Source organism: Sinocyclocheilus grahami, unplaced genomic scaffold (assembly GCF_001515645.1).
Source record: "Sinocyclocheilus grahami isolate Dianchi unplaced genomic scaffold, SAMN03320097.WGS_v1.1 scaffold526.1, whole genome shotgun sequence".
Lineage (NCBI taxonomy): Eukaryota > Metazoa > Chordata > Actinopteri > Cypriniformes > Cyprinidae > Sinocyclocheilus > Sinocyclocheilus grahami.
This window is the reverse complement of record NW_015505705.1, coordinates 1,225,173-1,239,618: the sequence shown is the minus strand read 5'-3', so window position 1 is coordinate 1,239,618 and position 14,446 is coordinate 1,225,173. Positions and strand designations below refer to the sequence as shown.

The 14,446-nt window shown below is 38.2% G+C and overlaps 1 protein-coding gene across 1 annotated transcript; it reads right to left on the bottom strand.

Moving 5' to 3' along the window:
* Window positions 1-11,712: 11,712 nt before the first annotated feature.
* On the bottom strand, window positions 11,713-13,318 carry LOC107555146 (C-type lectin domain family 10 member A-like). The gene is made up of 4 exons (XM_016237843.1): window positions 12,741-13,318; window positions 12,485-12,598; window positions 12,282-12,388; window positions 11,713-12,179 (listed from the first exon to the last, which is right to left on the bottom strand). The coding sequence occupies exons 1-4, from the start codon at window positions 12,768-12,770 to the stop codon at window positions 12,053-12,055; spliced, it is 378 nt and encodes a 125-aa protein (XP_016093329.1). The 5' UTR covers window positions 12,771-13,318; the 3' UTR covers window positions 11,713-12,052.
* Window positions 13,319-14,446: the final 1,128 nt, after the last annotated feature.

Here is a 14,446-nt window from a genome sequence, read left to right as displayed (position 1 = left end):
AGGCACTGGCCATCCAGGGGCCAACAACACCCTCTCGCTGCTATGAGATCGCTTCTGGTGGCCCAATATGGCAAGTGACTTGAGAAGGTTCATGCAAGGATGTCCAGATTGTGCCATGTCCAAACTCCTTCCTCTACCAGTGCCAAATCGCCCCTGGTCACACCTAGGAGTAGACTTTGTCACTGACCTGCCCCCCTCTGAAGGTAACACATGCATCCTGGTAATTGTTGACCATTTCTCAAAATCCTGTCGTCTTCTGCCCCTCAGAGGTCTTCCCATTGCTCTGGAAACTGCTGAGCTTCTCTTCAACCAGGTCTTTCGCTATTATGGAATTCCCGAAGACATCGTCTCCAACCAGGGACCTCAGTTTATCTCCAAAGTATGGAATGCCTTCAAACTCTTAGGTGTGACCGTAAGCCTCTTGTCCGGATACCACCCACAATCGAATGGTCAAACGGAGAGGAAGATTAAGGAAGTGGGGTGATTTCCTGCGAACCTTCTGCCATGGCCACCAGGATTCCTGGAACCAGTTCCTGGGCTTGGCCGAGTACGCCCAGAATTCCCTGCGCCAGCCTTCTACTGGTCTCACTCCCTTCCAGGGCATGCTCGGGTTCCAGCCTCCACTGTTCCCCTGGTCCGGGGAGCCTTCTGATGTTCCGGCGGTGGACTACTGGTTCCGGGAAAGCGAGAGGGTCTGGGACGCTGCTCACCACCATCTCCAACGGGCAGTGCGCAGGCAGAAGACGGCCGCAGACCTTCGAAGAACTGAAACACCTACCTATCAACCAGGTCAGAAGGTATGCCTGTCAACTCGGGACATCAGACTGTGCCTGCCCTGTAAAAAGCTCAGTCCCAGATTTGTTGGCCCTTTTACCATCCTGGAACAAGTAAACCCGGTCACCTACAAACTCCCAACTCCCCTCACAGTACAGAATTCGTTCCACGTATCACTGCTTAAACCTCACCATGAACCTGTCTCTGTCTCCCCACAGAGCCTGGCCAGATGGAGGAACTCCCTCTTCCCTTGATCCTGGATGAAGGGTCAGTCTACAAGGTGAAGGAAATTCTGCAGTCCCGGCGCCGTGGTGATCAGCTGGAATACCTCGTGGACTAGGAAGGATATGGACCCAAGGAATGCTCATGGGTACCTAGGACCGATATATTGGACCCCGACATAATGTCTGAGTTCCATGCTGCCCATCCTGATCAGCCGGCACCTCGGGGCAGAGGTAGACCACCACAACGTCAGGGTTTTCGGCCCTCAGGAGCGGGCCTTGGAGGGGGGGGGTGGGTACTGTAACAGATCGGCCAGGCTCCACCACCACCCAATCACAACGATCCCTCTCACCTGAGTTCTGAGCACCAGCACCTGTCACTAATCAAGCACCTCATTAACCAGCCTGCATAAAAGCACACACCTCAGACACCCTCATTGTCCGGTCTCGTATACACGTAGAGGACTCAGTGACTTTGCTACTACTTCTATTCGAATACTTCCTGCATTACTTACCTCCTGTGTTCCTCCTAGTGTCTCCTCGTCTCCTGTTCCTCCTAGTTCCCGGATCGCTGAGATGTGTGCTCTTCCTGCCTGCATTCCAGCTCCTGTAAAGCCAAAGACTCCGATTACCCCACTCTTCATATCCTTCGAACTAATCACTCACCATCACATCCTCTGGACCCTACACCAGTACTCTCTGTGACCAAATAAACCTGTTTCATAAATACTAACCTGTTGCGTCAGACCTCTTCCGTTACAAAGACGGGGCGGGGGAAGAAAATTGTGAGTGTCATGAGAGATAAAGTCAGAAATCTGCTGATTTTGTGCATTCAAAAGAGGATTTGTGAATAATCCCCCAAAAAAAACATAAAAGGAAAGAACTATTATAGCGAACAGACTTTCAGTCTGTCAAAACAGTTTGGAAATTGTGGTTGTTACTGTGTGGAATTATTGAAAAGAGGGAGGTTGACGGCAGGAGACATCTGAGGGGGAAAATGAAAAAGGCTAAAGACAGAACGAGTGGGAGAAGATGATGTTTCTCGGCATGTGACTCCTCGGACCGTCCCGTGCACTATCATATCCTCTCTCTTTCCTGTTTTCGGCTGTCTGTTTTTATAGGCCTCAGAGTCAAGTGCTCGGATGCATCAGACTATTTTGGGAGGAAGCTGTGATTCCAATGACTTCGTGAAAACACTGCCCTTCTAGTTTAGGCCGATTCCATCTGATGAGCCTGCAGCACTCTCTCTCTGGGTCCACACTGAACTCTTTGGCCCTGCTCCATTCGTGGACAATTCCCTACTGCTCTGAAATACAGCATAGATTTTCATGAATAAAAACCCATTTCAAGTTTATTATTATTATAATTGTTTTTATATATAAATAATTTGAATTTGATAATATTATCACAACTTCATGATAATAACTATATAATAATAATAATAATAACAACAACAATAATAATAATAATAGAAGAAATATTATAATGATTTCTGAAGAATCATGTGAGATTGAAGTAATGATGTTGAAAATTCAGCTTTGCCGACAGAAGAATAAATTGTATTTTAAAACATATTCAAATAGAAAACAGTTCTTTTAAACTGTAAAAATATTTCACAATATTAATGTTTTACTGTATTTTTCAACACATAAACACAGGCTTGGTGAGCAAAAAATTGTTGCTCCAAAAGTTTTGAAATGTAGTGTGTATATAATTTTATTCACATATACTTTGAGTTTGATAATATCTATTATATATAATTATATATAATATCTAATAATTATAATCAATTTATATATTTATTATTTTTTATTATGAAGCTGTTATTTTTCAAAATTCTATAAACATGCTAATGTTTTTAACATTTAAATGTATAAAATGTATAAACTAATATCACAATAATAATAATAATAATAATAAATTATATGTCACGAATCCTGTCCATGGACTTCCATTCGATTGCCACCAGAGGTCACCCTTCCGTTACATTGACTCTCACACTCTACACAAACTGTTGCATGTCATCCCGGACTACATATCCCAGCATCCATTGCACTGATTACACACACCCTACATAAGCCATGGACTTCCTCTCTCTCACTGCAGAGTATTGTTTAGCGCTTATCGTTCACCTAGTGATAGCTACTCTACGGAGCCAGTTCCCAGTCCTAGTTTTCAATTCTAGTTTCCAGTCTAAGTCTAGTCACTTTGTGTTGCCCTGCCTGTTTACTGATCTTCTGCCCGTCTTGGAATTCTCTCTCGTCTTGTCGTTTGGACTCTGTTTGCACCTCGCATGGATTATTGTTTGTCTGTTGGATTACCCGTTTGCATTGCCCTGTTGGATTACGTTCGCCGTCGATTGACCCTCGCCTGTTTCTGGATTACTCTTGTGTCTTGCCCATGATATACCTGTTTGCAATTGTTGAACCCATGCCTGTTTTATGACCACGTCTGTAAATAAAAGCCTTGCATATGGATCCGCACGTCTCTCGTATCAGTCGCCCCGTTACATTATACATAAAATGAATTTGATAATATTTCTGCAATAATAAATAACTATAAATTCTATTATGATTATGTTTTTAACATATAAATTAAGTTATTAATAACTTAATTTATATTAATATGTTAATTAATATGTTAAAATTACAATTTAGTTAATATGCTACTTTTGATATCTCAAAAACATTTTGTAAAAAAAAATTAAGTAATAATAATAATAATAATTGTGAACCCACTAGCACCCCCTTTTGGCCCTCAGAGGTCAAGGAACCCCAATTTGAACAGCTCTGCTCTACAGTGTCATTGCATGCTGTAGCATTAAAGGGGTCATATGATGTTGCTAAAAAGAACATTATTTTGTGTATTTGGTGTAATGAAATGTGTTTATGCGGTTTAAGGTAAAAAAAACACATTATTTTCCACATACTGTACATTATTGTCTCTCCTCTATGCCCCGCCTTTATGAAATGCGTCGATCTTTACAAAGCTCATCGGTCTGAAAAGCGAGGTGTGCTCTGATTGGCCAGCTATCTAGTGCGTTGTGATTGGCCGAATACCTCAAGCGTGTGACGGAAATGTTACGCCCCTTACCAAACTGTGATGCCCTGTCCCGGCCGGTGCGACAAGACAAAAACATTAAAACCCATTATAAACGAGGCATTTGTTGCATCCAGTGGGGACATAATTGCGGATTATAATGACTTGTACTGTCTTTTTTTACTGTCTGTTGCGTTGCATTGCTTCGCGTAAACATAAAACCATGTCTGCATTTGTGATCGGAGAAATGACAAACAACAAGCATGTACCGTCTGGACCAATCAAACACACAATTTTTCATTTGATTTAACAAATCAGTTATTCATTAGATTAACAAATCGTCACAGTCCCCTCACCCAATAAACTGGGTGCCAGGATGTCTGCAATGACACCAGGCCCCCCTGGTCTCCATGGCAACTAATGCTGATATCGCTGGTTTTATGACCCACAGGAATGTGAGTAGGGAAAATCACTACCTTTTTATAGGAAGAGACACAATGCACAGTAGAAATGGACTTTTCTCTAATTAATCCATAGGAAAACCTTTCTTTGAATGAACACACATATCTTTCAGGTCATCGTGTATGTTGTCTTTGAGATTTTATACTGTTTTATGCTGGCTTATGATGGAAACACTCATTCCTGTCATTTTACCTGTATGTAATCCTACCATGTTTAGTATTGTCTACTCTTCCAGGATCAGGAAACAGTCCTCCATAAAATGTGCTGCACACATCTGAATATTTGGGTTGAACTGTTCTGGAACAGTGTTGTAAATACAAGTTAACCACTGATTTCTAGTCATGTCCTCTTTTGGAAGGCCAAACAAAGTAGTTTCACATGAAGGGCTAGAGTGAGCAGAGGCCGGCGAGCTTGAGAACGGCGTGGCTGGCGGGTTTGCGGCAACCACATGTGACGACCCCGGGCTGGACTCCTCTTCGTCCACGGTAAAAACCAATCCGGCAATCCACAGTGCGAAGTTGATGTATTTCCTCAGCGACCAGCACGGATCACGCCTTCTTTCTTTGCGTGAACATTTGGGCGGCATTATGCAAATCTTCCCACATCAGGACGTAGACATGTGGGGGCGTGTTAGAACGAGCCGTTTTAGGTAGGCGTGGTTGACTCTTAAATTTTATAAAGAAAACAAATTTTTTAGTCTTTGCAACTTTACAGATCTTCTTTATGCACCAAGAGCTTGTAACACTTCAAAGAGAAAGGAAAAATTGAAATCGCATCATATGTTCCCTTTAAGTCTTTTTTTCTTATGTCTATAAACATGACAGACTAAATGGGTGAGTTTGCATTATGTGCATCATTACATGCTTATTTGTCTGAGTTGTGCATGTGCTTGTCATCACTATCTGTTCCCGCTGTAATATGTAGCAGCTCATCTCAGTGTTAGTGCTTCAAAGCAGACTGAATTGCATAAGCCCTTCACAATCCACGGTTTAACCGGAGGATATGAGGATGACGGGCTGGCTCACGGTTGCATGGAAAAATGAATCAAATCTCTCTCCTGACAGAGGAAACATTTTTTGGATCTTTGACAAACACTTTTGGACAAATAAAATCCTTGCCAAAAGGGGCTTTGGTGATAAACAAATGCTCATTGAATCTGGGCTGGGATTAAATTAAAATGAAAAGCAAGATGACAAAACTGTAGAAATCTCTTCATCACTCATTCGCTCATTGATTCATTTACTTGGATGATCTTATTTTTTAAGATATGCTGAGGCACACACATTATTTAAAACCTAGTATTGATTTATACAGAGCTAAGAATACATATTTAATCGTGTAATTTTGCTTGCGGGAAAATCTACCATTGTGCTTGCTGACATTTCAAGGTTGAATTCTTGGGCTTGACAACCACTAAACTTAATAGTCAGCTTGTCGACTCCAGTGCAAAGCAATGCGGAATGGGACTCTCTGACCTGAGCAATCCAACATCCTGGTCCCGAGGCTGTATGCGTCCTCAATGTACATATTGTGTCCTTAATCACAGCTGGCACTGGAACTGCTCATTGGTCAACACAGATGCATGTTTCAACACCTACATGTCATTCTGTCTCAGTCAGGATCAGTTTGCACTAGGTATTGCTTCAGGGATTTAGGTTGTTTCCCACCCAGGAGTTCATCTTTGAAATTTTGCTAGCATAAACGATTCACTGTATCCCTAAATGCTTTTCACTATCTGTGTGAAGTGATGCACACATTTTTGGCGATTTGGGAACTTTTGTGTTGAAAACATACTTGCTGTGTTGCAGTGTGTACAAATGGCTTATTTAGCAGCAGTAACACAAATGTATTTTATAAGTTCTTGACTATATTCTAGAGCACACGCCGCATCAGACCATTATAGATGATCAAAGGTCTTCTCATCTGCCAGGAGAGAGTACCGAAATATGAAATGTTCCGAGACTTCCCGAGAAATATTCCATGCTCCACAGTTTCCATGGGAACCTTCTAGCATTCCAGCTTGCTATTCTGCCTGAGGTTTTCGGCTGTTGATGTGACACTGAAGTCCATTCAGCTAATGGTACTCTCTCCAAACCCCATCAGAAAAAAACAATCTCTCTAAACAGCTTGACGGGTGTGTTTATGCGCCATATTGCTTTATTTCTACAAAATATAAAAGTAATTTTACAGAAAATACTGTAATGTTACATAATAAAATATAATTGTAAAAATAGTATTCTTATTAGTAGTAGTAATTTTTTTACATTAATTACACTTATTATTATTTATAATAATATTATTATTTTAAATAGAAAAAAAATGCATCCAAATAAACTACTTATTGTATGCTGTACACTACAAAAAACACATGTATTTTTAATTATGAAGATACTTGACACTTTTGGCAGTGTTTGAATTTATGTAAAAATATGTAATCTTTTTTACCTTTTTTATGATAGCATAAATTACCTGTGAGTAGTGCTGCATGATAATGGTTAAACTGATAATCACAATTATTATTATTATTATTCATAACTGTTCTCATTTGAGAACTTTCGTTTTACATTTAATCAGAATTATTGCACTTTCAAATAAGAGAATGATACCTCATCGGCAGGTTTCCTCATTTTCCCGATTTAATATATTTATCATATACATTAACACAAAAAAACTTTTTTTAAAACGCTATAACAATGACATTTTATGAATCATCATAATAATAACCCCACTAAATCCAAATTAATCATTCTTACAGTTACACATTTAATAGGACTTTTCATAGGACCTTTAATAGGTCTCTCTAAATTCCGTTTTTAGCCCTGGGTATAGGAATGTTTCACACGTAATTTAGAAGAGGGGTTAGCACCGCTGTTTATTCAGGAATATGAAACCCAGCTCCAGAGAAGCGTAAGCACCGCTTAAGTGTTATCCCTGCATTACGCAATACGGTGCCAAACGCGTACAGTGTGAAACGACTAGATGCTTTGGCTAGATGATTATGTGACTTTCTTTGGATTACAGACGCACTACTTGCTGTATAAATAGTTGCTTCAGCATTTAAGGGGAAAATGTGTCAACTCAAGTGATAAAGAGAGCGTTTCATTCTTACCTTTACAGTCTGAAAAGTAAAATCAGGAAAAACTGTTGGCAAAATATAGGCTAATAAAGGGGTGTCAAACTCAATTCCTGGAGGGCCGGAGCCCTGCAGAGTTTAGTTCCAACCCTGCTCCAACACACATACCATGTAGTTTTCAAATAAGCCTGAAGGACATGATTAGTTGGATCAGGTGTGTTTAGGGTTGCATCTAGACTCTTCAGGGCTCCGGGAATTGAGTTTGGGCTAATACATGTGCTTTTGTCCAATCACTAACACTGACATCGCACAAATGTTCAAATAAGAAGGTTATCCCAGGGTTACAGTCTAAAACATCATTTATGAATACTAATTGATACATTTTTAACCCCGGGTAAATAATGAGCAGTGTGACGCTTGCAGCAAGATAACAGGATTCAATTTACAATTATGCAGGGTTAGTTCAAGTGTGAAAACCCCTAAAGTACATCTCATTTGTTTTTAATTCCACTGTAATTCATGCAGTAAATGGACATCTGTGATCATCTCACATTTTTAAAAATAAAAACAAGTGCTGTGTGAATGGCTCCTTAGCACTTTATGTTCCATTACAGCTGAAAAGCTTCCTGTCTTGGCTGGGATGTGTAAATAAGAATTGAGTCCATTTTACTCTGACAAAAAAAAAGAGAAGCAATATCCCAGGAGAACATGAATGCAGCATGTCATCACACCCTGAGTTGTTAAAAACTAAAACGTGGATGCAACACAACAGCAGGACTTGTTAATGTGTGTGTTGTGTTGATCCCTGTTAAATACTTATCATCATTCAAACCTCAACTAACCTGAATGTTTGGCGCTGCTGGAAAACAGTGTGATGTGAATTATTGAATATCTTCAAGTTTTTCAAGGACGAAAATCGTGGCCTTGAGAATAGAGAGAAAATTACTGACATTAAGACCCGCGCAGATACTTCACTCCTCCTAGCGCTGTTTGACAAGTCAATTTTTATCCTTCTTCAAGGTTTTCCTGAATGTTTGGCGCTGCTGGAAAACAGTGTGATGTGAATTATTGAATATCTTCAAGTTTTCACCTTCAAGGACGAAAATCGTGGCCTTGAGAATAGAGAGAAAATTACTGACATTAAGACCCGCGCAGATACTTCACTCCTCCTAGCGCTGTTTGACAAGTCAATTTTTATCCTTCTTCAAGGTTTAGCTCATGTAAAACTTTTTCCACGATTTCTCTAACCTCCACCTCTGTGAAGTTTAGTTAACAGTGACGTCCACATTGAAACTCTAGTGTAATGTGAGTTGAATAAAAGTTCTGCAGCAAAGATGTTGAAAGATCTTTATTGTAAAGATCTTTTTGAAAACACAATGTCTGTTACATAATCTGGTGTCTTCGTCATGTTAGAGATGATCTTGATTTGAAACTGTTCTCTCTTCATCAAACACAAATCAAAGCATAGCATAGTAGAGCAACTAAGGGAAAACACACCAACTCCAGCTTGAATGTAATATTTGAACTTTGTATATTTCATATATTACTGTATACAGTCATAAAAACATTGGCATATAGGACAAATTCTAAACTGAGCAATTATCATATGCTTAGTTACAGAACACAATATTTAATTTGATCAATCATTTATAATACGTTTGAATCCTTTTTTCAAAGCTTGAATAGATGGTCAACATTCATTGCTATTATGATCAAGCACGAGCAGGGCCATTTTTTAAATTTCTCAGTGAAAAAGAAAGAAGGGAGTACAGAATTAAAACAACATCAGGTTGAGTGAATAATGATTAGATTTTTCATTTTTGGGTAAACTATCCCTTTGAACTTGATGTATGTCCATAACGAACTGCATTAACAAATATATGGTTCAATGAGTCATTTAAAAAACTCTTCTCACAGATCCATTGATAACCTGTAGTACATGAATGATCAACCCACCCTGAAAAATGAGTGTAAACACAGTTCTCTTTTTCATATCCATTGGGCTCTCCATGATTCCAGAACCTGCATCAACAGATCAGCATTAGATGTTCAGTGCTGTTTAATCTTTAATTTAATAACAACTACACCCTAACCAGTACAGACACCTTTACCACTTTAGGCTTTCTTCCATGCAAGGAGCACAGTAAGCAATTTTTTGTCAATGTTGAGCTCTCAGGTTTGGGTAAACTGGCTAAACATATACTGGAGCAAACTTGAAAGGATGAGGACATAGAATCATTCTGAAATATGTCCCGTGATCTTGTTGCTCAAATGACTCAAATTTCAAATAATAGGAAAGCTCCACTAAATGCACAATAAATGTAACATCAAATGTCAAAACCTATTAAAACATTTACTTTGTACATTGTCTGCCTGCTATGATTGTGAAGTCTGTATTGAATGCATCCTCAGAATAAAGAATGCATCTTTTTATGTAATTTTATGCATCTTGTACTTGCATTCTTGAGAATTGAAATTGAACTTTGGCGGTTGATGATGATGCAGAACATGTCCACATGGATGCAAGATTGCATCAGAATGCATACTGAGAAATGGACAAAATTCAATAAGGCAATTCTCATGCCATTTTTCTCAGTTCTAGTAGTAGTTCTACATTTATGAAACTTTTCCACTAGTGCCAAGCATCTTCTTGAATGGTTTGTGAGAACATATTAAGAACTATATATAGCAAGTATATGTACATTTACGATCTTTCTCTTTTCTCTTTCACTCACTTGTTCTTCTTTGTTGTTTATGATGATCAGATACAATCCTCTCTTCAAACAGTCTTTTGTCTGCTCTCAGTCCAGCTCTTACACTCAGAAGAAACATAGTAAAGATTAGATTGATAGTAAATCCATTTATCTAAACACAACCAGTTCAACTATTATCACTTTATTCCTATCATATGATTACTGTATATATTTTGTTTTTAATGCTAAAAGTCAGTATAATTGTATCGTTCATGATGACCCATTTCATGAAGACATTTCCACAGTTCAGTTGTGTAGTTTGTGTTCTCTGTATGGATGTGAACACACAGCAGCACCAAACACACTGCAGGTGCTCTGTAGTTTCTGTTCCTCACACAATAACTTCCTGAACACCACAGACATGTGAAAGGACCGAACATGTGCAAACTGTGATATTTTTACCTATTTATTCATTTTATCATAGAAGTGAAAGTGATTACCTGTCAAATCCAGCATCATCTCCACTGTCTCTCTGTCCATGTCCTGAAGCTCAGCCCTGCTCACACTCTCATAAATAACCTCAGATATCTCTAGTCTTTTATAGTCAGGCATTATAACACTGAATGTTGATTTGTTTAGTTTGGCTGCTCTGCGTGTCTCTGTAATCTGATTCTTCGGGTTACATGTCTGACGCTCTAATCAATTAGGCCACAACTGCCTTAGAATTAGAATAAGAATAAGTGAGATGATATACAAACACTTAATTAGATTATGTAGCTTGATCTATACCAAAAACTTATTTGTACACTGCAACCTCTAATGATAATCAGACTGGCGATTTTGTGACCTTGAGATCCTGACCAGCCGGCATGAGACTATACAAAATTGGATCCCTGATGAACAAATAACTGAAGAGTAAGAGAATACTGGAATAATCAAATATCCAAATTAGAAACAGAAATACATTGATAAATATGTGTAATTCGACTTCCTGGGGTGTTACGCATTCCGGGGGGAAGGGTTCATGGGTCCTCGTATGGCTTGTTAACTGAGGTTACAGAGTATTTGTTAAATATAAAAACAAAATATATATTGTGTGTTTGATTGGTCCAGACGCTACATATGTCAGTCTAAATTTTAGAATGATATGAAATTGAAGTCAGTTTAAGCAGAGCAAGAATAAAATTGAAACTAAATTATCATTTACTAAATTATTTTTGGTTTTATCCAATGAATCAGACTTTTTTGTAATTCGTTATTACCAGATAAGCAGTACTTAAATAATTTTACCCATAATTTCTACTCAATAAATATTTTAGAGCTTGGCATAACTAGAAAAATCTATATCTATTATATAAATGCTCATGGTATTTTAATAATTTATTAATTTATATGACTTTTCCAGGTCTAGAAATACACTTATTACACACTATAAAATCAGGCTTCCTCATATATCCAGGTTTTTCAAGAACTGTAATGCAGGTTGAGTAAAGGTTTCACAAAAGCAAACATGATGACTAGCTAATACAATATTATTGTGTTGTGGTTAATATCACTTTGAAGCATTTGCATTTTTTTCATGTTGGTGACCATGACAAACAAAACAAAGTATGGCTGCAGGTAATAGAACAAGAAAACAGCTCAAAACTGGATTGTACAGTATCTGACATTTGAACTCCCTTTCATATGTATATTTCAAATAGTCATATAAACACTGCCATACTAAGCAAATGGGGGGTGGTTTATAGGCCCCATGCACTCTGTCACTAGCAATGCCCCTGTTCAGTGGCTTACATTTTTCTCTTCTCACAAATCCAATTATATTCCTCTGTACATGGATGATCAGCCCATTCTCCTACAACTGTTAGAGCACAGTTCTCTCTTCTATGTCCACTGGGCTCACCAAACATCCAGAACCTGCATCAGCAGATCAGCATTAGATGTTCAGTTCTGCTTTCTGACACTGACTGTGAAAATCATTTATTACACAATGATCAGTTCAATCCATTGATTTCTCACCCAGGGGTCAGTGTGCTGCCATCAACCCATTTCCATCTGCCCTCTTCATCACTGTCAGTTAGACCAATCCAGACTCTATTATTATCAGACCATTTCCTAACAAATTCCTGAAAAGATGAAATTCTGATAAGGACAAAATTCAGCTGACTTTACATATACAGCACATCCATCTGAAGCAAACACACACAATATCTTTCACTCACTTGTTCCTCTCTGTTGTTTATGATGATCAGATCTGCTCCTTTCTCTCTACAGTATTTTCTGCTCTCAGTCCAGCTCTTCTTCTCAGAAGAAAAAATAGTAAAGACAGGATTGATCTGTAAACAAAAATAGTTCAACTATTAACTCTTCATTCTCTTCCACACTACACAACTTGTTTATAACAGTTTGTACCCAAGATTGTACAGTATACAACATGTTGTTAATGTTGAATGTTTGTATAGATGTGGTCATGATTACCCATTTCACCAAGACGTTTCCGCAGGTCATTGTTCTCTTGATTTAACTGTTGACTTTGTTTCATTAGATTGTCATTTTTTTTGGTCATTTGGTCTTTAAGAGCTTTGATTGTGGTTAGGAGCTGGTCTCTCTCTTCTGTGAGGTTGGTATTCCTGGTTAGTAGCCGGTCTCTCTCTTCTGTGTAGTTTGTGTTCTTTGTATAGATGTGGACACACAGCACTGTGACTGCAGCCAGCAAAAGAACACACAGCAGCACCAAACACACTGCAGCTGCTCTGAAGCTTCCTGAAGATGACCGATATGAAGATAAATATTTCTTAACACTAAAATGACTAAGATGTGTGTGTTAGTTGTTATAATGAAATGAGTCTCAGTACCTGTGTGTCGAGGTGTTTGGTGTCTCTTGGTGTCGAAGTTCTCCTTTTCTGTCCTGGCATCATGAGCATCTGCATTAGCATAGATATTCATCTCCTCTTCATCTTCACCCATCCCATGTGTCCCAGGAATGTTCATATTGCCATAATAAGACATATTCAGTCTGCTGGAGTTAAATGTGAAATTATTCGATGTTACTGCTTCATGTAGTCCGCACTGCTCTGAACTTCTGCTTTTGAACTTTTTCTTTTTAAATGCACCACTGTGGCCAAGAACATGTGATATCTTCTTAGGGTACTTTTGTTGAGTATTGCTAAAATAAATTTTTTCTTGTACTCATTTATTGCAGTTTATTATGAGAAGTTATTTTTTTTTCATATACTCCTTTACCAAAATTGCACTCTTTCTATAACAAACACATTGGTTGAGAACAATAGTAGTTGCTTTTGGTAACGTGAACAAGCACTGTTTGAACTGATGTTGTTATAGTCTATTTTGCATTTGTTTAGGTTTGGAGAATGACATGCCACTCCAATCCCAGCTCTCTTAGTCATGTAAAAAGTACTACTAATGCTACTATTTGTGTTTCAGAACCTAGTGAGTTGCCCTGCTGTCTACTGGCAACATCCAGCTGAAATGGAACCTCATACATGACTTGACAAAGTTTTTATGAAATAGTTTATACATTATTATTTTTAGTTAAAAGGCCTGTTTTAATAACTAATTGATTGATTTTTATTTAGCCACAGACAAATTGCACCTTCTTGTAATGCTGAATGTTGTTCCTGTATTGGTCTGTGTAGTATAGCAGCTCTACTATTTTTTTCCCTAACACGAGTTAAAACAAAGCGGAAGGCAAAGTGTGAACAGTGTGACATGCAGAGTTATTTTTTCCCTCACATGTCTATAGGTTTATTAGGATTAAAGGAATAATTATATTTATACTGTATAATCACAATGAAAACCATTCACACTTTATCTGTGAGGAATTCTACATGGAGGCGAAAGTAGAATCCAAATGCAGGAAGTTTAAATCCAGCAAACAAATCCATGTCACAAAGTAGAAACTTAGTCAACAAGGCAGGCACAATGGTCATAAAAGGAAGGTAGTGAAACAGGCAATGGAGAAGAAAAAACAAAAGACCGCTCAGTAAGGAAGTGAAAATGACTGGCAATACTTTGCAAAGTATTTAGAGAAGGACATGGCTATTTATTTCAAATGTCTTTATTATTAGATTTTCTGCATGGAATATCAACTCAACAAATTACAACATTCATTTTATACAATTATTCTTCTATGTTATTACTAATACTACCTGTTAGAAAACACT